The 27,856-nt window shown below is 56.2% G+C and overlaps 1 protein-coding gene across 1 annotated transcript; it reads right to left on the reverse strand.

The window, feature by feature from the left end:
• Positions 1-4,459: 4,459 nt before the first annotated feature.
• On the reverse strand, positions 4,460-26,666 carry LOC121444609 (centrosomal protein of 131 kDa-like). Its single transcript, XM_041646473.1, has 26 exons — positions 26,511-26,666; positions 24,796-24,989; positions 22,850-22,944; positions 17,840-17,954; positions 17,472-17,593; positions 16,664-16,777; positions 15,991-16,137; positions 13,836-13,953; positions 13,272-13,388; positions 12,990-13,149; positions 12,547-12,641; positions 11,910-12,092; positions 11,475-11,651; positions 10,859-10,984; positions 10,611-10,736; positions 10,299-10,415; positions 8,777-8,879; positions 8,013-8,214; positions 7,277-7,384; positions 7,091-7,187; positions 6,906-6,980; positions 6,216-6,358; positions 5,936-6,113; positions 5,698-5,861; positions 5,175-5,235; positions 4,460-5,099 (listed from the first exon to the last, which is right to left on the reverse strand). Exons 2-26 carry the CDS (start codon positions 24,970-24,972, stop codon positions 5,025-5,027), a joined length of 3,195 nt encoding a protein of 1,064 aa, XP_041502407.1. The 5' UTR covers positions 24,973-24,989; positions 26,511-26,666; the 3' UTR covers positions 4,460-5,024.
• Positions 26,667-27,856: the final 1,190 nt, after the last annotated feature.

Consider the following 27,856-nt stretch of genomic DNA (forward strand, 5'->3'; position numbering starts at 1 on the left):
CTATGACAGGGAAGTTGCTCAACTCTCGGCAAAGTGAGCTGCGGGGACAAGCTGATGTCCCCTACCCTGCTCTGAACTGTTTTTGAAGTCTTCACTGCAGCTCTGGGTGGCTCCCTTCCCCACTTAAATGTGACTAGGCCGGGCCTCAGTCTCCTCGGGCACCCGAGATGGGGCTTGTTTTCTTACCTTCCTGCAAGAGTGACCACAGAGGCTGCCTGGGGGCTGCTGTGAGTGTCGCTGAGGCCTAGGTGGACATTCCTTGTCCTCTGCTGTGGTCATATGCGTCCTTCTTTAGTAACTACGGAACCCTTAGACCACAGCTCGGTAGTCACCCATGAGCCAGGGTCCTCTGAAGGAAAGCCACGCTCCTCCGAGGACACAGCCCTGTCAGCTCAGAGTGACCACCAACAGGTGCCAGGCTCTGTGCAGGGTGAAGTGATCCAGAAGATGAGTAACTGGTGCTCACAGACAGCCAGGGGAGAGAGTGTGGCTGAACTAATCTCTGTATAGTCTGGGGTTCTCACGGAATTGCTGCTGAGGATTTGTGGAGTGACTGGCAGGCTCTGGAACCAGCCAGCTCTGATGGTGCCAGCTGACGGGGGACAGAAGGGAAAGGAGGGGCTTCCTAGGTACAGAGAGAGGCATGGGGATCTGGGAAGGATCTGGGGCTATTTGCAGGTGGGGAGCCAGTGAAAGTCCACCCAGGCCTGGTTGCTGGACCCCAGGTCCTGGACCCCATTGCCAGCACCATGGGAGAAGGGGCACCCAGGCAGCAGTCCAATGGAAAGTGGGCAGAGAACCAACACAACCCAGGAGCACCAGGCACTCCAGTGACAGGACATCAATTCCTGGTCTAGCTACCTCCGTACAAGGGACATGTCTCATGGCAGACAGGCATTCCTGCCTGCAGAAGAGACCTCTGACATTCGAGAGTCCTCACTGACCACACGTCCTTAACTCTCAAGGGAGAATTTGACCCTTGGAGCTGTGTACCAACCTGTCCCCATCCCCCAACCAATTTCAGGTCTGTTGGTCACTACCTTCTCACTCCTTCCCCAGGCCACGCCCAGGGTTAGGAAGTAGGACCCCATCCTAGAGCCATATCAGGAGACTGGAGATGGCTGCTCACCTGTTATTGCCCCATTAGGGCAGGGCAGACAAGGACTGCTCACCCCAATGAAGATGGTTTTAGCCGTGGGCACATCCTCAGACACGAGATACCATAGTCCCATGCCTCAACTTGACCCTGCCCAATGGGGAGGGTCCCTATCCTTGGCCCCAGGTCCAGTGCCACCCACCAGGCTGCCCTGTAGTGGGTAGGAGGTTGGCGCCAGGTGACCAGAGCCTACAGCGTCCTTCAGTTACTTCAAGTGCCCTGAGTATATGCAGACATTCCAGGCCTCTGGAGAGCATCACCCAAAAGACCTTCTAGACCCTGGACAGGGACAAGGGTGTTTGATTGGGTGGAATGAGATCAGGTAACCGTGGTAGCAGAGCCCAGGGTCTGCCCAGGCAGCTGCCATGCCTGCCCCCTTTTATGCCTGTCTATCCCTTACTACTGACCTGACGGTCTGGAGGGGGTGAGCCAAACAGCTTCAGGGTGAAGGCCTTGCCTGGATGGAGTCTCACAGCAGCTAACGGACAGGAGAAAGACTCTCAGGGATGCGGAATGGTGCAGGTTTTCCCTAGCCTGGTTTCTGAGCAGGGGAAGTTGGCTTTGCAGGCCTGGGAAGGTCTGTTGGGGCAGAGCCAGCATGGGAATCTCCGTGGCTGCCGAGATCTGGCTCATGTTGCAAATGCCTTCATGCTGGCCACAAACCTAAGGGGCTGTTAGGGACCTACTTGGGGCATATGAAGCGGCCATGAGCAAAAAGTCCCCAGGGTGCCCTACCCAGCTGTGGCCCATCCCTGCCTGCCTGGCCCAGTAAATGCCATTATCTCAACTTGCAAGGTTTAAAATAAAGGCAGCTGGGGTCTGGGAGATGGCTCAATGGTTAAGAGCACTGGCTGCTTTTTCAGAGGACCTGGGTTCAATTCCAGCAGCCCATAGCTGTCTGTAGCTCTAGTTCTAAGGGGTCCAACACCTCCATACAGCCACACAGACAGGCAAAACCACCAGTTTTTTGAGACAGGGTTTCTCTGAAGCTTTGAAGCCTGTCCTGGAAATAGCTCTTATAGAACAGGCTGGTCTCGAACTCACAGAGATCCGCCTGCCTCTGCCTCCCAAGTGCTGGGATTAAAGGCGTGCGCCACCACCACCATCAGGCTAAGATAAATGTTTTAAAAGTCAGCTGACCGTGGGGTCTACTCAGGCTTTCAGCTGTTCCATGCCTCAGTTTCCCTACTGAGAAGTTGGAGGTGATTTCAGGGCACCTTTTCAGAAGGGTCTGGTACAGTGGCTTTGGTAGGATAGGTGCCAACAAGTGCAGCCTCAGAGGCCAAGCGGCGTGTGGCCGCCAGGTAGTTGGCTTCTGGACTCTTAGGCCTGGCAAGACCCTGGCATCCAGTCCTTGGGCCTCTGATCCACTCACACTCGGCCCCGCAGTGGGCTCTGTCTTGTGGCAGGAACACCACCTCTAGGCTGACGGTTCCTAGACAGGAGCCTGTCCACTCTGGCTGTCCAGAAGCAGCAGGTACACAGCTTCTCTCCTCCGAACTGAGGAGCTGGAATCAGGAAGGCCACAGATGTCTCAATGCAGTGAATTAGCCGGGCCTTGGGGACACAGGGTGTAAGAATCGCACTATGATCCGAAACTGTAGCTTATTCTTTTATTTTCCTCTTTGCATGTGTCTGTGTGTGTGGTATGGTTGCTTGTAAACGTGTTCACACACATGTACGTGCAAGTGTGGTTGCACATACAAGCATGGATGCGGAGGCACAACGCTGATGGGGTCTTCCCTGGTCACTGCCTGCGCTCTTCTCTAATGCAGGATTTCTTAACTGAAACCAGAGCTCCTTGATACGGCTCGTCCTGCCAGCCACCTTTCCGAACGCTAATCACAAGCCCTGTGCCCAGCCCATGGCTGTGTTTTAACACCCCTCCTCCCCGTAAATGTGTGTGCGCGCGCACGAGTGTGTGTAACAGTGTACATGTGAAGGTTCTCTTCCGCCTTTCCGTGGTGTTCCGGTTAGTTTATATCAACTGACGTGAGCTAGAGTCACTGGAGAGACGGGAGCCTCAGCTAAGACAACTCCTCCACAAGATCAGCTGGAGGCAGTCTGCAGGGCATTTCCTTGATTAGTGATGACAGGAGAGGACCCAGCCATTGTGGGTGGCGCCGCCCCACACAGCCCCTGGGCTCCTCGAGAAAGCTGGCTGAGCAACCATGGGAGCAGGTCGGCAAGCAGAACCCCTCCATGGTCCCTGCTTCAGTTCCAGCCTCCAGGTCCCTGCCCTGTCTGAGTTCCTGTCCTGACTGTCTTTTGAGGACCCGTGTGGGAATGGAGGCTGAATTAACCCTTCCCTACCCACATTGTTTTTGGTCACGGTGTTTCGGCGGCAGTAGTCAGTCCAACTGAGACATTTGGGTTTGGGGGTTGAACTCAGGCTGGTAGGCTTCTGTGACAAGCCTTTTACCTGTTAAGCCACCTCGCCAACCAAACCAGAACCACACGCAAGTCAGAATCAGGCTGCAGCCTCTGAGGCACCCTGAGGCTGGCCTCTGTTTCCCCCTGTACCCAGGCCCTCAAGTACTACCTGTGCCCTGAACTCACATCTGCCTCCAGATTGTGGGCACAGCCTCACCCTGGTCCTGCCTCTCCCTTCTGGTCTGAACCCCTGAGCTGAGGGCCCTGGAGCCCACATACTGAGCTACAAGGAGACGGGGTGTGGGGATATGATACCACACCGGCACAGAGCAGGCCAGGGGCTCGGTCAGCAGGTGGCCCTTCGTAGAGCAGCTGTGGACTCGTCAGGTCCGCACAGGTAGCAGCTTCTAGGAAACAGCAGAGTGGATTGGTAGCCAGCTAAAGCTACTATACACTCCACAGAGCCTTCCAGGGCTCTGGCCCAGGGCCATGCCGGTTTGTGAAGGCGTTGGTGCAGTGAGGCCTGCTCACAAGACCCTGGCCACGCCAAGGCTCTAGGATTCTGCCTCCCGTGTGTGGGCCGAAGTCTTCCCAACTGTGTGGGCAGGCCACTTAGGTTGGGAAGGAACAACAGCCCACCAAGCAAGGTAAAAGGTACCGAGAAGTTCTGGGGTCCCAACACCCTCATGGGTGGCTCACAACTGTCTGTAACTCCAGTTCAAGGGGGGTCCTATGCTTTCTTCTAGTCTCTGCAGGTATCAGGCACACTGGTAGGACACAGACATACATGGAGGTAAAACACACACACATAAACTTTTTAAATGAATAAATAAATATTAAAAAAGAAACTGCCAGGTGGTGGTGGCGCACGCCTTTAATCCCAGCACTCAGGAGGCAGAGGCAGGCGGATCTCTGTGAGTTCGAGGCCATCCTGGTCTACAAGAGCTAGTTCCAAGACAGGCTCCAAAGCTACAGAGAAACCCTGTCTCAAAACCAAACAAAACAACAGCTGAGGTTTCTGGAGTGGGCTAGAGACACAGCTCCTTCCAGGTGAGTCCGCTACACTCTGGAGAGGTCACGGGGGGGGGAACACATGGCCACTGCCTGCTGGGGACTGGCGCTGAGAGCAGAGAGGCTGGCTGCAGGCCACTTTCCTGCCAGCTTGGACAGGTGGGACAGGGAGAGGTGAGAGTCAGAGCTAGTCCTACGGCTACGAAAGGGGGCTCTTTGGGGTCTCCAGTTCCTTGCCCCCCAAACCCAACCCAGTAGAAAAAGACAAACAGGTGACACGAAACATTAAAAAAAAAACCTAAAAAACTAACTTATTTTACTATAAAACAGCTGCAGGACGCTGACAGTGGCGTCCTGAGCCCCGGAGTTCCATGGAGGGGAGGGGTGGGCCTCTCACGCCAGCCGCTGCTCTACCCTTAGCCCTGGACACCAGCTGCAGGGCTGAGCGTCTGCTCAGGTCTGGGTTTCCGTCCCAAGGGTGGTGTCATTTAGCATTCAAGGACGGCCGTCTGTGTTGCTCCAGCAGCTCTTCGAGGTGGTTGACCCGCTTCACAGCAGCCTGCGACACAGTCCAGTCAGGCCCTGGATGCCCCCACCCCAGGCTAGACCATCACAGACCCAAGGAGGGACCCACCTCATGCTGCTTCCGGAGACTGTTCACGGCCTCCTCCTTCCTCGCGAGAGCTATCTTCACCCTGTGATGATGTGCAGTCCCAGGTCAGCCTGGGGGCTGTCTCCTACCGCTTGGTCTCAGCCCTGCTGACCCTGACCTGAGCAGCCGGCCCTGGGCCACTGTCTCCAGGAGAACCAATGCTAAAGTGGCCCTAGGAGGGGGCTGGGCATGGCGCCGCGCAGACCAAGACAGATGAGAAGTCACCTCATGGCTCTGCCTTACTCTCTGTTGGTCACGTAGGCAGGCAGCCTCAGAAGGACTGAGAGTCTGGGTGCTCCAGCCAAGACCCTGCCCACCTCCCTGGAGAGGTACATGTGGGCCCTTGAACTAAGTGACACTCGGGCGGAGGACACCCAGCGTTCCTGAGCACAAAGCTATGTCTACGTAATGCGGGAGACAGTGTCAGGACTTCAGATAGAAAGCCGCGTGACTGCTCCCACCGTAACTGCTCCCCGTGTCCTTACCTGAAGTCCTGACCACCCACCTCTGATGAACCTCATCTAGCTCCATCTGCTGGTGGGCACGCAGCTCAGCAAGCTCCGCTCTCAGCCTCTGGTTCTCCTCCTGGGAGGCTGCCAGCTGGTCTGTGAACTCCTGCCGGACCACCTGAGCCAGGCTGGCCCGTTCACTGCACATCTGTGTGTTCACCTGGACGGCAGGGGAGGCTGTGATCGGGCTGCAGGGACGGAGGGCTCATGGAGAAGGGGCCTGAGGCTACTCACCGCCCGCACGTCTTCCAGCTCCTTCTCCTTCTGCCGCACTAGGGACTGCAGGCGCTCCTTCTCCCCTTCGGCCTCCCCAAGGCGCCCTTTCAGCTCCGTGCACCGTTCCTGGAGTCTCCGCTCGGACTGTTCCAACTCGGAGAGCTCCACTTCATACTTGTCCCGCACACGCTTCACACTGGCAGGCGGAGGCAGGTGGCGGTATGAGGATGAACTGCAGCTCCCACAGTCCAGCTCCGGCCCTCCCCATCGGCGGAACCAAAGGCAGGAGGCAGCTCACCGGCTCTCGGCGGCCCGCTCGCTCTCCTCCTTGGCCAGCGTCATGTCAGCCTCCAGCCGGTGGATGACCAGCTCAATCTCCTGGTCTCGGCCTTTTCGGATCTCCTCCTTCAGCTCCCGCTCCCTGGTCAGCAGCCACGCTTCCTGCGGGACACACAGCGGTGAGAGAATCCGCCACCAGGACAGAGGCAGAACAGCCTCGCGGGCTCTAGGGAATGGTCCCTGCTTTGAGCCACAGGGAAATAAATACACCCATAGGTCAGGGGTGAAGGACTCCAGGCTGCCTAGACCCCCAGAGGGCAGCATCATGTCTTCAGGACCTCCTGGGAGCACAGAGGCATGGGATAGCCTTGGCTAAGGAGGCTGTTCCTCTCTCTCAGGTAACTGGAGTCCGAGACAACTACTACTACTGCCTGCTAGACAGGCCGAGCCAAGGTGGCAAACCTGCCCTGTGGCCAAGAGGCACAGGGTCTTAAGGGCACAGGTGGGGTGACTCCTGGAGAGAGGGACACGTCCTCTCAGGTCCCATTTCCTCCTGTTCTGCTTCTAACCTTCCTGGATCCCTATGTAGGCAGCGGGCAGCATGGCACAGCTGGGGATGAACCACCATGCCCCCCAAGCAGTTAGGAGTGACCCCCAGAAGCCAGCGCCCAGAGGGCCCTGAACAGCAGCCCACCCTGGCTGGTCCTACCTCCTTCTTGGTGCAGTTGGCTACCCACGCCTGTCTCTCAGCTTCCAGCTGGTCCTTCAGGGCTTTCAGCTCCATCTGGAGGGGACAGGCTGTCAGCTGACTGAGGGCCACTCCAGGACCCTGGTCACCCTGCTGAGGGGTCGGGCAGAAGGGACCCGTCCTCCACTGGAGGCCAGCTCGCTAACCTGGTGCCTCTGCTCTTGCTCCTCCCGGCTCCTCTCAAACTCGGCTCTCAGGGCTCGCGTTAGCGTGGCGCTGCTCTCCTCCAGCTCTGCCCGCTGCCTGCAGGCCAGTGCGTCAGGGAACAACGGGCCATTGTAAGAGGGGTTGGGCAGGTCAGGGGCAGCTGAAAGAACAGCCCGCAGTGGTACCTGGCTGCCTGCTGGCCCAGTCTCTCCTTCTCTTCCGCCACCTCGTTGTAGAGCCGCCGCCGCTGCTGCTCCAGGGCCCGATGCTCCTGCTCCAGGTGCTGCTCAAACCTGCAGGATGGTGAGGATGCTTACACCCACAGTGGGCGGCCATGGGAGTCAGCGTCTGCAGTTGGGGGGCTGCAGCCCCCTTCAGCTGCAGTCTCATTCAAGGCTGTGAAAAGGCCTCAGCCGGTGGCTCGCTGTGTTCCACACACTGGCCTGGCTCTGCTTAGTTCCACTCTCGGAGGAGAGCCAGGGACCAACCAGAGACTTGATCCGAGCAAGCCCCTGCCATGGCTGGTACCCTTGTCCTTCCCGAAAGTGGGAGAGCACAGGTCAGCCAGACGTGTTTCGAGGGCCAGTAGGTCACGTGGGAGGAGCCAGGCTGGAGGCACAGACAGTGGAGGAGGGGTCGTATACTGCTCACTGGTCCCTCGGCCACCAAGCCCAAGCTGGACATCACAGCCTGGTCACACCTTAGGAGGTGAACCCTCGGGCTGAGAAAAGGAGGCAGCAGAGCAGCCTACCCATCACCCACACATCACCCACACGTCACTCTGGGCTCAGCTCAGCAAGTCCGGCTATCTGAGTTTCATGTGACCCCATGAGGGAACCTCACAGCATTGGCCTGGTAGGTGGGCTGCATGAGTTCTACCCAGGCTGCTGCTGCCCGCGGGAAACTCCAGTGCCCTCCTACCGCTGCTGGGCGCGCTCCCGCTCCTGCTTGCCCAGCGCCTCCTTCTCCCGCTCCAGATGCTCCCGCAGCTCTTCTGCCTGGCGCAGGTGGCGCTGTGCAGCCTGCTCATCTCTCTGCAGCAGCTCGGCCTCGTGCAGGCCCCTGAGCCTCCGCACCTCCTGCTTGTGCTTCGCAATGAGTTTCTGGATCTCGGGCTCCAGACCTGCAGAGACGGAGGTTGCACTGGAGACAGGGCTGCAAGGCCCCTCCGTCCAGCCACAGCTTCAAAGCATAGCAAGCCTGGTATACTATGGAGAGAAGAGCCAGGGACTGCATCCCAGAAACTTACCTCCAGGAGTGTCCTGAACACAGTGGCTTTCCCAGCCTGCGGTATGCACGGCTCCCCAGCCCCTTGGTGTGTCTCCCAATGGCACAGTGCCTAGGATCCTGGTCAGGCCAGGTTAAGAGTGCTCCCTAAAACCACCTAAGAGTCCATAGTTTCTTCACATCCCAACTCTGTCAGCTTGAGGGGTCCTGGAACTTCTTTCCTATGGTTTTCTCTAATGTCTGCGTGACCCACACGACTGCCTTGCTGTTCCCACACAAGCCTCCACAAGGTGGAGGCCCCCCTCAGGCATCTGGGACTGAGGGTCAGCAGCTGAAATGGAGTTTGTATCTACCTGCCACCGGCAGCCTTAGCCAGGGACAGCTCTGCTCGGTACCACAACACATGGGACAGGAGTTACCATTCTCTCTGTAAAGTGAATGAGGAGTGAAGGCCCCACCTCTGACTGTGATTTCTTTGATCTTTTTCGTCTTCTCGTTGATCCACTTCTCACGGCGGATCTTCTCAGTGGCACTCATGAGCTCTTTGAGTTTCTTAATCTCCTGGGTAAAGAACACAGGAAGTCGGAATGCAGAGATGAGGGGGGCATCCCGAGCCCTGTTCCCTTGCCTTCTCCTGGGCCTGTGTTCTGCAAGCTCCTTCCTCTCCCCAGGTAGGGCGATTACAGCCACTGGCTTGGAGAAGTCTCATCCCGAGAGGGATGCCACCACACCCTGGAGCTGAGACCTTACCGACAGGCAATGAAGGGGACACAGGGAGGAAAAGCCCCTCTGTCTGGGAGCTGCTGTGCCCTTCCTGCTGACAGATGCTAACCACAGGGACGAAGCAAGCTTTCCTAAAGACACCGCCCACAGAAGCATTAAAAGCAGCAAGGAGACTAAAGGCAAACATGATCACGACCTTGTTTCAGCGGCTCTCTCTCATCCCGAAATCTAAGCCTCATATATTCATCCTGCAACCTCACTTAAGAAAGAAATTCTTTGACCCTTCCTTCAGCCTTGCACACTACACTCTCACGGTGTAATGCAGAAAACTGCGGGCTCTCACAGTCACCCACTGTGAAGAGAGCCCAGGTCCGCTTGCAGGAGCCCGCTCACACCTGTAGGTCTTTCAAGCACCTCTATCAACTTCTAATAAACCCCGACTCTGATGGATACCAAAGCTCTTTTCTACAGGGAAGCCAAGGACCAAGGCAGAGAGGGAGTTCCTTGGGCTGCGTGGATGGTCTGGAGCAGTGACTCCATTCCTGCCACTACCGACAGGACCCAGGACCGCCTGAGAGCTGCAGTCTCCAACCCTGGCTGCGGGCTAGGGATGCTGGGTGTCTTTAACAGAGCCAGCCCACCCTCACTTGGGTCTGGGCTCCAGCCTACAGGGCCTTTGGGGATGCCGAGCCTATGCTCTGGGGACAAGTGCAGCCAGGTGGCTGAGACAGACTTTTAACCAGCTTCTGCTGGCCAATCAGGTGGGAGCTGAGGTGCCTGGTACTGCGAAGATGGGTGGGTTCTGTTACTCAGGACTTGACTGGAGCAGGCCAGGCTTGGACTCCTGTGAGAAGCAGGCCACTGTCCTGTGAGAAGGGCCAAGTGGGCCGTGCATGCTGGCCCGGGATGTGGCAGCCCACACCTTAGGACCTGTCCCTGTTGAACTTGGATACAATTCAAGAGGGAGAGAAGAAAAAAAAAAAAGCTGGGTATGGTGCCATAGGCCTTTAATTGCACACTCAGGAGGCAGAGGGAGGCGGATCTCTGTGAGCTCAAGGCCAGCCTGCTCTATAAAGTGAGTTCCAGGATGCCAGGACTGTTACATAGATAAACCTTGTCTGAACAAACAAACAAAATCTCAAGAAGAGGGGAACAGGAACAAAGGAACCGGCGCTGGCAATCCTGACCTGCATCCTCAGGCCATGATGCCGTGTGCCCAGAACCTGCTCACAGCCTGGCACCAGCCAGGGGGCTCACCAGTTCGTGCTGCTCCTGCATCTGGGCCACGCGCTCCCGACACCGCTGGTCCCCTTGCTTCAGCTCAGCCACCACCGCCTCGCACTTCTCGCTCAGAATCTTCTTGTCTTCGATCAGCTGTGATGGGGGTGGGGTGAGGCTCTTGATGCCACCCCAAGGCACCTCTAACAGGCCCACTGGAGAACCACGCTGGGGCCTCGGCCACAGAGGTCCTGCGGTCAGCATTACGCTCCAATCTCGGGACAGTGACACCAACCCTGGGTCTGCAGACCAAGTGCTCTCACCCCACATGGCCTCCCAGAGCTGGGTCACCTGGTCGATGAAGGACAAGTGCCGTTGGATGGTGGCCTCGTAGTGCTCCTTCTGCTGTCGCAACTGCCGGCTCAGCTCCTTCTCTGTCTCCTTAACACGTCGGATGGTGAGGTCACGCTGCTGCTCCTGCAGGGGGTCACCAGACCATGTGGGGCATAGCCTCAGGGGTGACGATGGCTCAGACCTCTTCCGCAGGGTGCTGGCAGTCCCCAGCCCACGCACCCTGGGGTGACGGCTGATGCACTCACCAGAGCTCTCTGCAGTAGAACCATGGCCTGCTTCTTCTCCTCCATCTCCAGCTTCAGCCGCATCATGGATGCGCTCCCCTCAGACCCCAGTGCCGGGGGCCTTGGGCCCGCTTCCAGCACTAGGCCCTAAATACACGACAAGCCTCAGGCAGGCCACCCAGCAGCTACTGCCCGTTTGATGCCCACCCTCCACGGGGAGTCACTGTGTCACAGCTCCACCCGGCTGTGAGGGAACAACATCTACACAGGGCATCTGGTCAAGGGGCAGTGGGTGACAAGCCAACCCTGGGAACTGTACTTGTTCCTCGGTGCAGAGAGAGGCTGCAGCCTTGACACTAACACAAGTCACCAGATAGGAGCGATCTGTTCACCCCTGACCTTCTTGCCCCCACGGAAACAAGACATCACTTATCGTTGTCTCTGATGTTCGCTCAGGAAAGACAGCCCCAGGAGACCAGAGCCCAGGATGTCAGGACCACCCACCTGGACAGGATAACCCCGTCTAGACAGGAGCCCCGAGAGGGACAAGAACTCAACAGTTGGACTGCCTTCTGCATAAGGTCCTTGCAGGTGATCATGTCCCACTGGGCACCACCCGGGACTGGCGGCTGGCTACCTCCCGCTGGGACGCCGGCTGGTCCTGCCCCGACTTCTCCATCTCATCCAGGAAACTCATGATGCTCTGGAGCTTGGCCTCCGAGAGCAGAGTCCCGTCATCAGGTGGGCCCGGGGGTGCACTCAGTTTCCCAAATTTCTCCAGGTTGTCGGCTGTCAGGGAGTTGGTGTCATCTTCCTGCAGGTGGCCCAGCATTGGAGGCTGTTAGGGAAGCTCGAGTACCTGGGGTCCCTCGGGAACAGCGGGCAGTGAGGTGGGTCATTGTGTCTCAACCTCAAGGACCAGACAGGAAGGGAGAGCAGAGGTCAATAGGCCACACCTGGCCCTTGTTAGGGCCTTGACTAAAGCAGGGATATGGTGGCACCAGCCTTCCCTGACCCCTGTGGAGGCCTCTCGACCTATGCAGATGGTTGTCAGCGCCAAGGGCCTACTCGCCTCGTCGATCCAGGCATATCTGTCTTTGTGATAGGTCTTGGGGCGGGGCAGTGGTTCGGGCTCCTCCTCCAGTAGCCTCAGTGTGTCTAGCAGCTCATCCAGGGTAGCTCTGGCCCTGGCCTTGCTTCTGGAAGTGCCCAGCGCTCCCAAGTCCTCTCTGACTCCATCCTGGGACGGGACGTCCTATAGCAGAGAGGCAGGAAGGGAGACCAGCAAGGCTGGTGGAGACCAAGAGCCGCCCCACATACAAGGCCCACCCAGTGCGGAGGGGCAGGAGCCTTTGTACCCATCCCCAGTGGTCAGCACATCTATGTAGCATCTGATACACATCGGGAGAAAGGCCCCGCCCAGTCTCACACTGAGCAGCCTGTGGCCTTGCTCCTCTTTGATGGGAAGGAACACAGGAATCCTTCCCCAGCAATGTGAACTCCTAGCAGGATTCCAGAACAATTCTGTGAGACCTCACCCCAGCGAGACCACCAGGCTGCTATCTGGCATCCCCCTGGGTACCCTTTCAGGACACAAGGAACCCCAAAACTGAAGAGAGGGCAGGGGAACGGCAGCTTAGGTCACCCAGGCATGGACATTGCCCCAAAGCCAAAATCAGAGGGGAAAGGAAAAGGCGCTATGTCCAGACCTGTGGCTTGTCCTCTGGAGGCTGCTGGGGCTCTGGGGACGACTCAGAGACAGGAGGGCAGGGGTCTCCAGGGCCTGTGGGGCAGACGCTGGCATCTGTAAAACCAAACACTGTGTCATCTCTCCTGGAGATGCCCTGGGAAGGAGTCTGGTATAAGCTCAGAGACACTGAGGGGTCCCCTGGCCTTCCAGGGTACAAAGTTGAGGGGAACAGGCATAATCCCACAACGCCGGGCCTCAGCTAAGAGGCCCCACTGCCAGGATGATTTGTCGAGGCCTGGGCACGCTCCAGTCCAGCGCCACAAGTGACCCAGGCAGAAGCAGGAGGGGAGCAGGCCAAGATCCCAGTTCTGCAGGGAGAGTCACAAGCCTGGCCACATGAGGCCCGAAGCTCAGCAGAGTGCGCAGTTTCTCCCACAATCGGGTAGACTGAGAACCACTCACGAGCATTGTTGGCCTTGGGGGCCTGGTGGGTGCTGCTGCCCAGCATCAGCGGTGGCTCCTGGGTGGGTGGAGGCTGTCCTAGTGCTCTGGTCTCGGGTCTGTCCTTAGACAGCCTGCGCTCAGCCTCGCTGGCCTTCTGGGCTCGTTTCTGCTGTAGTTCCTGTCAGAGTAGAGCCACGTGACCCCTCACCCTATGCAGCCCACCTGCCCTGAGGCTCGGTGTCCCCAAGCATCAGTGTCACGCAGAATGGGCCGTGAGATGCTACCTGGGGTACCCGGTACCTGAATGGCTGCCTGCCTGGCCCGGCGAGCCTTTTCCTCCCGGGCCTTCTTCCTTGCCGCCTCCTCCTGCCGGTGCAAGTCCAGAAGGTTCCCGCTGCCCAGCCGTTGCCTCTGCCCCTGCCAGGGAAGCCGAAGCCATGAACTTTACACAACTGGAGGATGACAGAGCCCTGGAACGAGCTGGGAGGTCTCCACAGGACCCTGAGAGTCATGGGAATCTGCAGAGTTCACTAGTGGAGAAGAAATGAGAGCCGAGGGCACTGGACCTGCCACCTTGGCTCAACAGAGAGCCAGCCCCACCCTGAGATGCAGGGAGGCACAGCAGGGTGACAGCTCTGTACCCCTCAGCCAGGACTTGCTCCGAGAGTCATCCTGCCAGGAGCCGGTATCCTGACACATCAACCCCAGCAGCAGCCTCAGGAACCAAGCAAGGCCCACAGAGGGGGTACGTGCTTGAGGGTAATCCCAGATCTGTCTTAACGACTCCACTGTATGCTGTGAGACCCTGAGGACCCATGCCCAGCCCCTGGGTGAGCTTAGGCTGACTTACACAATCACACTGACCTCTCGCTTGGACGCCAGCAGGTGTTCAAGGTTTGCTGCTCCTGCGCAGCGCTTCTGTACCTGGCGGCGGTACCAGCGTTGGATGGTGACTGCGGCCTGGTTTACCTGGTGGATAAACCTGTCCAAAGAACCAGAGTCAGGATCAGAAGGGGTCCCCAAATCCCTGTGCCCTAGAACAAGAACCTGTTAGTCAAGAGTCCATGTGGAAAGAAACACCGGAGGCTCACACAGTCCTTTCCCATCAGGCCAGGATGTGGAAGGCCAGCTCCTCTGGGCTCCTTTCAAACTTAAACCCACCCTCCTGTGAAGCTGCCCGGCTGGCTTTGTGCTTATCATCAGAAAGGGAAAATGGCCAATGAGAGCTGACCACAGGGTGAACAGGGATGATTCCAGGCCACAGGATACTGCTCGGGAGCAAGGGCAAGCACCTGTGAGTCGTGCTAAGCACAGAAACCCTGGGGCCACAGACAGGCCAGAACATCAGAGCACATGAAAACAGGTCCGTGGCTGCTGAGGTCAGGGCGGACCAGGAGATACAAAGGGTGGGTGGGCCGGGCGGTGGTGGCGCACGCCTTTAATCCCAGCACTCGGGAGGCAGAGGCAGGCGGATCTCTGTGAGTTCGAGGCCAGCCTGATCTACAAGAGCTAGTTCCAGGACAGGAACCAAAAAGCTATGGAGAAACCCTGTCTCGAAAAATCCAAAAAAGAAAAAAAAGAAAACAAAGGGTGGGTGGGCTGAGGGAACTGAGGGGAGATGAAATAGTCTATTTTAGTGCTGTTTGTTTGTTTGTTTATTTTTTAAGGCAGGGTCCACGTAGCCCAGGCTGGCCTCCTCCTCCCCTGCCTCCTGAGAGTCAGGATTAAAGGCGTGCGCCACCCAGGGTCTCGTATTTGTTTTTTTTTTAAATATTTATTTATTTATTATTTATTTATTATGTATACAATATTCTGTCTGTGTGTATGGCCAGAAGAGGGCACCAGACCCCATTACAGATGGTTGTGAGCCACCATGTGGTTGCTGGGAATTGAACTCAGGACCTTTGGAAGAGCAGGCAACGCTCTTAACCTCTGAGCCATCTCTCCAGCCCCTCTTATTTGTTTTTTGAGATGGTCTCGTGTATTCCATATGGCCTCTAATTCACCATGTAGCCAAGGATGGCCTTGAACTCCCGATTCTCCTGCCTTTACCATTGAAACGCTGGGAGTGCGAGCACGCACCACCACACACGCTTGTCAAGTGGGTACATCCTACAACTGAACCCCACGGGCTGGGAACAGAGCTCAGTGGTGTATCCCCTGCTGAGCACGTGCAAGCCTCTGGGTCTCAGCCCAGCACTGGAAGAAAACTGATTAAACAAAAACCCGTCAACCCTGACAGAGGGCGGAGTAGATCCATTTACCACAGATGCCAGCAGAGGTTCAAGTGTTTTCGGCTGCCTGCAATAGCAGCCCTGGCTGTGGAACAAGGCCCAACCACAGAGGAACACCAAGATGGAGCTTTGGGGAGCCCACGGCACCCCCCCTCCATTGTCTACTTGCAGGACCCCTCCCCTATACTCAGTCTTGAGTCACAGGCCAGGTAGGTGGTCTGGGTGGAAGTCCCGAGACCACCTAGGAGGCTCCAATGCAGCTATTCACCCGCTAAGGGGGCCTGGCAGGGAGCCACCATGGTAGCTACAGACCTCTCCGCCTGTGCCCACCCCTGTAGCCCCAGAGGGCACTACCAAGGACAGCCCCACAGGCAGGTGTTTGGTTCTGCTCCGTCTTTTATCTTCTTTCTGCTAAATGTGTTTTTAATTACCAGTTCTACCGAGGTGCAATTACCACACTATAAAACCCTCCCGTTTGTGGCGTACAATTCAATGCTCTTTACAGCAAATTTACAGGGTTGTGCATCCATCAGCACAATCCAATTCTAGAACATTCCCATCACCCTAAGAACAATCCCTGTGGTATCCCGGTTCCTGCCAAGTCCCAGGCAACCGCAGCCCCCTTCCCTGCTACATAACCATCTTGTCTTTGCATTTTATACACATCGAGTCTCACCAAGTGTGGCCTTCCCATCCCTGTTGTCTAAAAACCATCAAGTGGAAACACTGATCACTGGAATCATAGGTACCAAACCCTTGCCCCTTGCCCCCCACCCAGCAGTCACCTCTCAGCTTCCTCCTCGGTCACCTCCTTCCGCCTCAGCAGGCCGGTGGCGCCCCTGATGGAGTGATTGGCGCCAGAGAAGTTCTTCCGCGGCTTCCCAAAGTCGCTGCCCTCGCTGGCCTCGCGGGCTGCAGCCTTGATGAGGTTGCTGACAGAAAGGGAGAGAAAGGACCCTGACTCTGTCCCCGGCTCCAGGCAGGGTCCCTGAATCATCCCATGGCTCCAAGACTGGAGGAGACCCACAGGCCATGGTGCCCAGAACACCCTGCATCCCCAAGTCCCACTGACTGCCACCCCGGTAAATGTTAAAACAGCAAGAGGTTCTCCATATAGGTGTCCAGAGCCAGACAGACTCAAGAATTCCGAGGGTCACTGACTCTAAGTAAAGCCCTGGCAAGGGTACAGGGCTTCTCTGCTGCTTGGTTACCCCAAACTGTGGTCCCTTTCTGGTTCTGTGTGTGGGTAGGGGCTTCCTTCCAGGGCTCTACCCTGAGCAGAGGCCTGGCTTCCCCAGTCAGCTGCTGTTCTCCCTAGGGAGCTGCTTTAGCCCAGAAGGGAACAGCACCATCACTGAGAGCCAAGAGCCCTGTCACATCCCTGTGCTCTCGCTGTGCGCCCTACCTGGGGCCCAGCCCAGCCCACATGCTTCCTGCATGCATGCAGGCAGGCCTTACTTGAGGGAGGGGGCTGTCTGGTTGGAGCTCTTGGGGGGTGACACCTTCTTCAACGAGCCATAGTGGTTATGCACCATGGTTGTGACACAGTTGCCCACGGCGCCTTTGTTGCTCCTGCCAGAGAGATGGTAGGGAGAACACGATCAGGCTTTGTCTGCAGCACACGTGGATAGAGAAACTTGGTGTGTACCGCGGCAACGATCAAGCACACCCAGGACCCCATGGCCTGCACTCCAGTGGCCAAGCCTTTTTTGGGTTAGAAAAGCCCTTTCTTGTACCCAAAGGAGGGGGATGGTGTCCCCTGACCCCCAAGGTCAAGGGACACACAACTGCTTTGTAGGTGGCCTAGCCTGTGTGGCTTCTCCTGTCTACCAGGGAGGCCTCCCATCTTGGCTACTGCTCTCAGACAGGCTTTGATCTGTCATGTCCCTGCTGGGCCTGACCCCAAGAGTGACAAGCACAGCTCTGATACAGGCTCACCCTTCCTTGGCAGGCAGGCTGGGAGCCCAGAGGTGACACAGTCCCACCTCCCCAAACCTGATAAAGCCTCCAAGTCAGATATAGCTGGCTCTGAAGGAGCCTCCTAGACCTGAAATTTCTGGAAAGCACAGCTGGGTGACTCTGGCCTCTAGAAGGAAGGACAGAAGAGGGGCATTCCCGGAGGTCCCTTCTGTGCGGGATACCACCTGAGAGCCCCTCCGCCACTCAGTCACTGACTTCCCCAGTCATCACAAAGTAGCTTCATCCAGCGACATAAAAGACAGGAACGACAGAGCTCAAGGACCAGGAGTGTCCCGTGGAATGATACCTGTTGTTAACGGTGAAGCTGGGAGCCAGGGTACACTCCTTCTTCCGTGGGCCCAAGGCAGAGTCAAGGGTGCTGGGACTCTGGTCATTGGCTGGCAAAGCAAAGCCCCTAGGCTGGTCATCCTGTGGACCACACAGACACTTCTCAGCCTGGGACACTGGGGACACAGCCCAGCCCAATACCAACAGAGGGCCCTTAGCAGCGAAGCCCAAGGGACCAGTGTCAGGATCAAAGCTCACCAAGCCCAAGAAACACCCTCTCTGCGGCTATTGCCCCTTTCTTTGCAGAGGCAGGAAGAGTGTGGAAGGAACTGGATGGTGATCCTGGCAAGAATACCAGGACTCACGGCTGCCGCAATCTACCCTTACCAGGACATTCCATGAGGCTCCCTTCTCACTGGGTGCCTTGCTGAGACTGGCCACCCTCCTTCTTCCACTGGTACCACCCTCAAAGAGCATCAGGAAGTCGCTGGGCTCTGCTGGCCTGTGTCAAAAGAGAGGTCAGCACACAAAGTCAGTCGTCAGAGATGCCAGGAAGGAAGACAGGCCTGCGTCTTACAGAAAATAGGAGGGCATGGCTTCAGGACAGGAGTCTAGTCTCAAGGCCGGTTTACGAGCTGTTTCTTGGGGGCTGGAGAGTTGGCTCAAAGGCTAAGAGCACTTGCTGCTCTTGCACAGGACCGAGGAGGTTTGGTTCCCAGCACCGACACAGAGGCTCACAACCCTTTGTAACTCCATTTCCAGAGAGTCTGACACCTTATTCTGGCCTCTGTGGGCAGCAGGCACAAACGTGAGCACATATACTCATATAAATGAACCTGATGGCAAGTTCAGGCTGTGCATAGGGCGGCCCGCTGCAGCCATGCTTAGGCGAAGCCCGGGTGCTATCGCCTCGAGCCTGGAAAGCACGACACTTCGGGAAGGGCCAGACACCGGAGGCTACGCTGCATCTGACTCTGGTTATGAGAACGTCCCAGGGACAGGATGCAGACTGTGGCCGGCAGGAGCTGGAGGACACAGACGGCCTTAGCAGACCTGGAGTAATGAGCTCTCTCAACAGGACACTGAAACTAGAGTCTGGCTCAGTAGCAGAGCGTTTGCCTGGTGCCTGCATGGCCCTGGGTTCCATCCCCAGCACCAACAAATTAGCACACCTGTGAGGTGCCCTCGAAAGGTGAGCTGTGCGGCACAAGAGCTACATCCCGACAAAGTGGACAGGCAAAAAGCAGCAAACGTGGCACCCCCCAGCTCTAGGCTGCCATGTCCACACCCCCAGCTCTAGGTGGTACCACAAAATCCACTTCCCTGCGGAGAGGGGTGGACTCACTCTGCATGAACACACAAGGCAGGGAGGTAACAGGGGAGGGACAACTTGTCCTGAGTCACAAACAGTGGAGGAGACTAGACACACTGTTGATGTGGGAGTGTCATATATCAATCTGTTGATTTCATTGGTTAAGCAATAAAGAAACTGCTTGGCCCTGTGGGTGGAGTAAACAGAACAAAATGCTGGGAGGAAGAGGAAGTGAGGTCAGACTCCACAGCTCTCCTCTCAGGAGCAGACGCTTCAGAGAGATGCCATGCCCCGCTCCCAGGCAGACACACGCCATGAAGCTCCGACCCAGGATGGACTAGGCTAGAATCTTCCCGGTAAGACCGGTTCTCACAGATTATTAGAGATGGGTTGATCGGGATATCAGAATTAGCCAGTAAGGGCTAGAGCTAAAGGGCCAAGCAGTGTTTAAATGAATACAGTTTGTGTGTTGTTATTTCGGGCATAAGCCGAGCAGGCGGCCGGGGTGCTGGGAACGCAGCCCCGCCGCCCCTATTTACAACACACTGTAGTGCTGACATCCAGCATGGCCGCTGGGCACAGTATCAACCCTGAAGCCCATCAGACACAGGTGAAGAAGACCCAGCACACAACAGCAGCAATGTAAGGCCCTAGACCATCTAGTAAGAAAGATGCAGACTCTCATGAACACTTGGGCTGGTGGAAGATGGATCAGAGTGCACACGGGAGTGGAAACAAGCAAGGCTCTTCTCTACTAAATAAGCATGGGTACAGAGGCCAGGAGACAGAATGGGGCCGGCACAGTTAGACACAAAGGGCAGGGGATAAGACATGAGGCCCTCCAGAGGCCACGGCACTACGGAAGCAGAACACTGTGGTCTGAATCCGAAATGTCCCTCATGCATTCAGTCCCCAGCTTGTGGGTCAGCAGGCCCAGCCTTTCTGACATACTCCCACCAGGCGGACCCACTTCCTAAAGGTCACACTTCCCGTTCAGCATGCTCCTCCTCACCTCTTGTCGGCCACAGCCCACGAAGTTGCCATCCCAAGCCCCCACTGTCTGGTGACAGCCATGCGGTACACAAGGAACACAGAGAATGGGTACAAAAGAGGGGGGCTGTTCTGTGGTGAACGGAGCCATGCTGGCCTTGGGAACCGGTGTGGGAACATTTGGATTTGGGGCTGTAGGCAAGAGAAGCCCTAGGATGCTTTCAGCAGACCCAAAATGCTGATGGAGATAGCAAAGACAGCTCCAGGGGCTTCAAATGGAAACAAGGACCTTGTGTCAAACGGAGGCAATCTGTGTTACACTGTAGCGACAGAGATGGCTACATTTTGCCTAAGTCCTGAAATCCTAGGTGAGGCTCAATTCAAAAGCAACAGACTAATGTAGTTGGCGGGAGAAATTTCATGACAGCATAGCTGAGACTTTTAGTCAGATTTACATTGAAAACTAGTGGGGGGAAAAGGCCTGCAGAAGAGTCTCAGGGATGCCCTGCCCCAAACAACCAGCTAGGGAGGCATTTTTCTGCATCTGGCTGCTGAGGCCCTATGAAATCCAGATACACCTGGAGTTGGCAGAACTTGGCGCTGGCCTCATGGTGTCGGTATTATAGCATGCGGAATGCAAGAGTCACAACGGTCAAGGAGGCTGTGTGAAGTGAGGGTGCATGGAGCACTTGAGCCAGCAACGTATGAGGACGTCATGGTGAAGACTAGGTTGCAGTGTGGACCCAGAATGTGTGTCTGGGAACCAAGCCTTTTGAAGTCCAACTGAATACACTATGAGCCCCCAATGACAGATACGGCTGCAAGACTCGCTGTCTGCCCTGCTGGGTTGCGGTTTGCACTGCTGTGACTGTTTCTTGCTGTGCACTTCCATTTTGGAATAGGGATTTTAAAAAAAAAAAAAAAAAGATTTATTTATTTATTTATTATGTATACAATGTTCTGTCTGCATCTGTGCCTGTCCACCAGAAGAGGGCACCAGATCTCTTTATAAATGGCTGTGAGCCACCATGTGGTTGCCAGGAATTGAACTCAGGACCTCGGGAAGAGCAGCCAGTGCTCTTAACCTCTGAGCCATCTCTCCAGCCCTGGAATTGTAATCTTACTCTGTGCTCTCACGTATTAGATATATGTAACTTGTTTTTTTATTTTACAGGAGCTCACAGTTAAATTTATAGCGACTTTTAAAATTGGACTGAATCCAGGCAGTGGTGGCACATGCCTTTAATCCCAGTACTTAGGAGGTAGAGGTGAGCAGATCTCTGTGAGTTCAAGGATAGCCTGATCTACAGAGCAAGTTCCAGGACTGGTTCCACAATTACTGGGAAATCCTGTCTCAAAAAACCAAATAAATAAATAAATAAGTAAAGTTGTACTGAAAGCATTTTATATGAGGACACGGTCAGGAACCTAAGAGGATCAGGAGAGAGACCGTGGCTTAAGTGATGTGTTTGGCTGTCACGCCGATGAGGGGTGGAGTTGTGCTAGGGTTTGTCGTCAGCCTGACAAAATCCACAGTTACCTGGGAACCGGGCCTGTGAGCCTGACCGTGTGAGATTATCTGTGATCCATTAATGTGAGGGAGGGAAACAGGCCCACTCCTCCTTCCCAATGTGGGTAGCACTGCTCTGTGACTGCGATCCTGAACTACACGCGTGGAGACGGGGCTGAGAAGCAGGTGTCCTGAACTACACGCATGGAGAAGGGGCTGAGAAGCAAGCATCCGTTACCCTCCTCCAGTTGCAGAGGTGACGTGACCAGCTGCTTCAGGCTCTGCTGCAGTGATGGACTGGATCCCTGCACTGTGAGCCAGAATGAACACTTTCTTCTTTAATGGCTTTTTGTCAGGGTATTTTAAGAACCAACAGGAAAGAAACAAAGCCAGACATTCAACTGCTCACACAACCAGGCCTGCTCTCCACCAGCCCGAGAAGGGCAGGTGTGTCTGCAAAGGGTTTCCTGGATGTCATTTAATAGACATAACCACAGACCACACACATGCACATGTACACAGACAGACGCAACCACACACACCACACACACACACACACACACACACACGTGCGCGTGTGTACACACACACACACGTGGGCAGACCCGCACGCACACTACACATACCGAGCCCACTACAAAACACCACGCAGCTGCACATTCACAACCCCACCCACACCACGCAAACACACCACAACTATGAATGCTCACACCACACACGAAGCATACTCTACAAACCCACATGCCACAGACATGTGCATGTATGCATCCCGTGTCTGGCATTGTCGCGTGTGCCCACCCAACACCCTCAGTGGATCCTGCACTTTCAGCCACCGGCAATCTGGCAGAGTGGACATCCTGAGTATGGCACACTGTGGCACACTGTACCAGCAACAGTCCCAGCCTATTCTCCGCTACGTCCACCCTGGCCCCCGAGGTTGCTGCCTCGTGGACACTGGTGTTGCGGAGGCCTGCGTCTGCAGTTCCCGTGGGAGGGCTCATCTCTGTTGGCTCAGAACCTATGAGCATATGATTTGTCACTGCTTGGGAACAGTTCATGCACGAGGGCCTTGCTGCACCCTCTCAGCTCAGTAGCACTGGCCACTGCTGGCTTTCTGCTGGCCTTCCCAGCACTGAGGTTCCAAGACAGCTACACTGGTTGAAAACATGCAGGGGGTCTGACGAAGGTTCAGAAACGTTCCGATACCAATGCCTCCTATCAACAGTGGGTTTGACATCCAAAGGCCAAGAGAGGCTACGGATGAAAGATGTGGAGATAAAGACCCACTTGCATAACCAACCTCACTGAGTTCTCTTGAGAAGGTAGGACAGAGAAGAGGTGGAGGAGCAGGAGGGACCAACCCAGAGCGCCCAGGATCTAACGTCCAGCACAGATGTAGCGGAAGAGGATGAATGCTCTTACTGCCCCCAACCCTCCTAGCTCAAGAGAACAGAGTGGGCCACCAAGGCCAAGCAGTGTGAAGGTCACCAGGCCCCACTGCCCAGCAGAGACCATGGCCGATAGAGCTGGAGGAAGAAGAGGGGTAACTGGCAGTTGTGGGTGACCCGGAGTCACAACAGATTACCTGGGGGAGCCGGTCCATGACTGGTTGACCTGTGTGGTGCTGTTAGATCTTCGAAGATTGTTGATAGCCCGAGAGCCCCCAGGCCCCGTGGCCTCCTGTAGAAGGGGAAAAAAGAGTCTAGTTAGGAGAGAGGACCTTAGACACTTGCCAGGATGCTCAGCCAGACCAAGCCTTAGGGAAATCACTGGGGAACAAAAGAAAGCTCTGGGTTCCAAACCAGCTTGGAGTCTCTGAAGGAGGACATGGTCACAGGACAGGATGGGCAGTAAGCAGTGTGAGGCCCAGCGATCACTGGGTGTGGGACACTGGGCTCCAGCCTCTGAGAGCCTGGGTATATTGTACAAAGTAGGGAGCCCTTCGCCCCTGCAGCGGGGAGGGCCCAGGAAGAAGCACAGGGCCCGACTAGGACCTGTGCGCTGTGCGCCTCTGCTGTCATCAGTGGTACGCTTAGCGCTCTCAAGAGGTGGAAACGCTGCATTGCCGGGACAGGGAGAGCAAGAAAGCACAGCGGAGCATGCGCCGTCTGCAGGCCAAGACTGGCTAGGCGACTCTAGCAGCAGGCTCACCTCTCCCTTCTCTGGCCCTCTGCACTTTAAACAGCAGCACGTCTGACCGACCCTTTTGTTTCTTCCCCCCTGGTTTTCTAAGACAGGGTTTCTCTGTATAGCCCAGGCTGTCCTGGAACTCGCTCTGTAGACCAGGCTGTCCTGGAACTCGCTCTGTAGTCCAGGCCGTCCTGGAACTCGCTCTGTAGACCAGGCTGTCCTGGAACTCGCTCTGTAGACCAGGCTGTCCTGGAACTCTCTCTGTAGACCAGGCCGTCCTGGAACTCACTCTGTAGACCAGGCTGTCCTGGAACTCACTCTGTAGCCCAGGCTGTCCTGGAACTTGCTTTGTAGACCAGGCTGGCCTTGAACACAGAGATCCGCCTGCCTCTGCCTCCCAAGTGCTGGGATTAAAGGTGTGCACCACCACTGCCTGGCCTGACCTACTGTTAATAATTGCTGACTATATCAACACCCAGCATCAGCACCACAGCAGCTGGTCCAGGGATGCCCCCCTTTCTTTTCCATTTTCCTCATGGCAGGTTTATGGTCTTCACACCAAGGAAAGAGGTGAGCCTTGTGATCACCAAAGTGGAGAAGAAGTGTATGTTAGATAAAGAGGGTCATGGGCTATACACCTGAAATGCCTGACTGACTTGACGCCTCAGGTCCTTCCTCCACTGCAGGAACCTGTCCAAACCAAAGGTCCTCTACGGGATGGCTCTCCCTATCCCAGAATTCAGCCTACCCCACCTGACACAGGGATGTAGGCCTACCCCCACCTGACACAGGGATGGTTCTTTCAGGAGTTAGGGGAGGTGAGCCTTTTATCTAGGAAGGAAGCTCAGACTGTCAACCAGCCCTTCACCCTCAGCAAGGACTACAGCCAGCATCCAGGCCACGCCCAGGCTCCTCCCTGTTCTAGAAGTTCAGGCCAGACTCAGGCACAGCCCTGGTCCCCAAAGGACTTGGCCTGGCTACAATGCCTAGCAGACAGCAGCTTTAGGTGGCAGGAGTCCATCTTGGCCACTCATGGTCACCTTATGGATCTCTGAGTGACACCCTGACCCATGCCCCACAGGAACAGGCTGGGGAAGGAAAGGTAGCTATCCCCAAAGCCCCAGTTCCTGCCCATCTGTCACCCACCCAGTTTCTACAAGGCCACAGTAGCTTGTCACCCTCCCAGTGGTCCACTGACTCAGAGAACCTAAAGGCAGTAGAGTAGGAAAGGCAGGATCCAACGACAGAGGATGAGGATGAGGGTCTGCCCCAGGGCAGCTCGCTAGGCTTGTGTGGGCCAGTACTCCTTGTCCACATGATGACCATGGATATGACACAGATGCTCTTGTGAGGAACCAGAGACCAGATGCCACCCCAAAAGGGCCTGGCTCCCACACTCACCAATGCCCTTTTCCTCGGCTCACTGCCCGTGACCACAGACACGGATCGGACGATAGACTTGGTAGCAGAGGCACTGCTGGGCCTCTGGGACACGGGCGGAGGGAGCCCAACCAGACTCAAGTCCATACCTTCTGGGCTGCCTTCAGGGGGAGCACTAATAGTCCGTGAACCTTTCATGGTGGACCAGGCTGGCCCTGAGAGAGAAACGAGAAGAGATACAATGAGACATCTCCGTAGGGGCCAGGGATGTGGCTTAGGCTAATCTCCAGCATGGTGTAGAGCCAGGTATGGTGGGATATGCATGTAATAATGGTGCTCAGAGGTGGGGGGAGGTGGACCAGAAATTCAAGACGATTCTCAGATATATAGTAAATTCAATTCAAAGCTAGCCTGGGCTACAAAAGACCTTGTCTAAAAACAATGGGGATGGGGCTTAGAGACGTGACCTGGTGAGTGCCTGCCGCTCTTCTAGAGGGATACAACCAAACATGCATTTTAAAATACGGCAATTATACCTGCATATTCATATTTTTTAACATAAAAGACAGTCCCTGTTCCTATTTTACAACCTCCTAATTCATTAAACCTGGTAACTCCAGGACCAGAGGATCTGAGCCTACACTATATATAGTCCTGCCTGGGCTGCCATGCCTGCCCCACCACAGAACAGGGCTCATGGGTGCTCTGCGGTCTCTGGTCTCTTCCACACGACATCTCTGATCCAGCCACTGGGTCCTTGCCTTGCACAAGTCAAGCAGCCCTAGCTGGCCAGGGCTCAATCTCACATCAGTCTGGCATTCTCCTAAACTGTGTCCAGCTTACTCCACACCCTAGGGGAAACGGCTTCTCAAGACAGCAGAATAAATCTGAGCACCTGGCATGTTCAGCTCTGACCCGGTCCTCTGCACCCGCAATCCCCCTGCGCCCACACTGCCCATTGGATTTCCTTCTATCAGACTTTGCTCTCTAGGACACCCTTGAAAGGGCAGGGATCAGGTGGTCTCAGCCCCTGGCATGTGGGGCGCACTGAAGTGGTGAGTTCTCAGGTGAGAGATAGGGACACGGGGCACATGCTAAGTGATTGGACCCTTGCAGAGCCCAAGGGTCAAGAGGATACATTCACTATGGTCCAAAACGATGCTGCCTTGGTCCCAACATCCAGGTGTGTGTGACGCGGGGCAGTGTCCCCACTCTGAGGTTGTCCTGCCATCAATCTGGCCAGCGTCCTCAGTTACACATTTCTGGTTGTGTGGGTGAAGCCTAACACCTTCCCCTTCTTGGCACTGGTCACACCCGGGTGGACTCTGGCTGGCTTCTGAGCTGATAGCTGAGGGCTTTCCCAACCCCTCGTGCAGCCAGTGAGGTTCCGGGCGGTAAACATAGCCTCTCCCTGGAAACCGCCAAGCCAGATGAAGGAAAGGCTGGTGAGGCCAACCTCACCCTGGACAAAATCGTGCCGCAAGCCCGCAGAACCCAGAGGGGCAGGAGCCTGCTCCCAGGCCCTCGGGGGGCAGCTGACCCCCGAGCAGGGCCCTTGAGCAGTCCAGTGCTGCGCTCCCCCGCAGGCAACCCGCATCTCCCAGGCCACTCGGGGTTTGAGGCAGTAGTTGCGGGCCGCCTGAATGGACCCCACGACGATCTCCGGGGGCGAGGGGTACTGCGCACAGGCCATCCTCGCTGCAGGGCCCGATCCCTCACCGCGCGATGCCCCTCACCTGCGCGGGCCCGGCCTGGGGCGCAGGGCTCGTGGGCTCGGCCTGGCGGGTACGACTGCAGAGCCACCCGGGGCCCCACGGGGCTGGCCTCGGCCGTGGGTGACAATAAAGAGGCGTCCGCAGGGGCGAGTGGCGGCGGCTAGCAACCAGCCTGGCGCCTCCTCCGCTGTCCGTCACGCCGGCCCGCCTTTACAAGGCGCGCCGCTCGGGGATTGGCTCTCCGGGCGCCCTCGGCTTGTCCGGCAGCTCATTGGGCCGCTAGGCTGTCCTGTAAGTTCCGGCGTGGGAGGAGCAGCCGAAAGCTAAGGTGGAGAGGAGGCTGGCGGAGGGGCGGGGCTTCGCGGGGGCGGAGCCTGCAGGCTCCTGCTCCTCCAGAGGCTGGGGTTCTAGAAAGCCAGGCTTCCCGCTTCACCCTGTGTCCTCTCCCGGGCTTCCCTGGACCACGAGGTGGTGTCTGTTTTCGCCTCTTCCATTCTTTACTAACTGCTTTCAAAAATGCTTGCCGAGTCTCCGGTGGCCCCACTCGCTGCCAGGTGTGCAGTTGTGGGCTCTCCTCCCTTTGCCCAAAGGTCTCAGGACACCGAAGCTCAGCTGCCCAGTTCAACAGAAGTTAGTTAAATAACAAGTTTATAAATTCAAATGCTTAAAGAAATTATCCGTATATAGTTATTGATTTGTGTGTGCGCGCGCGTGTGTGTTTGGGATGGTGACCCAGGGGCTTGCACATGCTGAAGTAGGGCTCTGCCGCTGGCCTCAGCCAAGTTTGCTTTAAGAAAGGTCGCGGGTTAGTAGTACACGCCTTTAATTCCTGCACTTGGTAGGCGGATCTCTGAGTTTGAGGCCAGCCCGGTCCTCAGAGAGAGTTCCAGGACAACCAGGATTACACAGAGAAACCCTGTTTCAAAAAGGAAGGAAGGAAGGAAGGAAGGAAGGAAGGAAGGAAGGAAGGAGAAAGAAGAAAGAAAAAGGGTCTCGCAGCCGGGCGGTGGTGGCGCACGCCTTTAATCCCAGCACTTGGGAGGCAGAGGCAGGTGGATCTCTGTGAGTTCGAGACCAGCCTGGTCTACAAAAGCTAGTTCCAGGACAGGCTCCAAAACCACAGAGAAACCCTGTCTCGAAAAACCAAAAAAAAAAAAAAAAAAGAAAAAGGGTCTCATGTAGCTCAGCATGGCTTCAAACTCACCACGTTGCTGAGAATGATGCTGAACATCTCCCAAGTCTGGAATTACAGGCAAAGTGCCACCACACCTGGCCTTTGCGTTCTTTCTTCTTCCTCCAACTCCTTTTAAGATTTATTATGTAGCCAGGAGGTGGTAGCAGCGAATGCCTTTAATCCTAGCACTCGG

The sequence above is a fragment of the Microtus oregoni genome, unplaced genomic scaffold (assembly GCF_018167655.1).
Source record: "Microtus oregoni isolate MIOR12 unplaced genomic scaffold, Mior012 000134F_ref0000037, whole genome shotgun sequence".
In the NCBI taxonomy this organism is placed as follows: Eukaryota; Metazoa; Chordata; class Mammalia; order Rodentia; family Cricetidae; genus Microtus; species Microtus oregoni.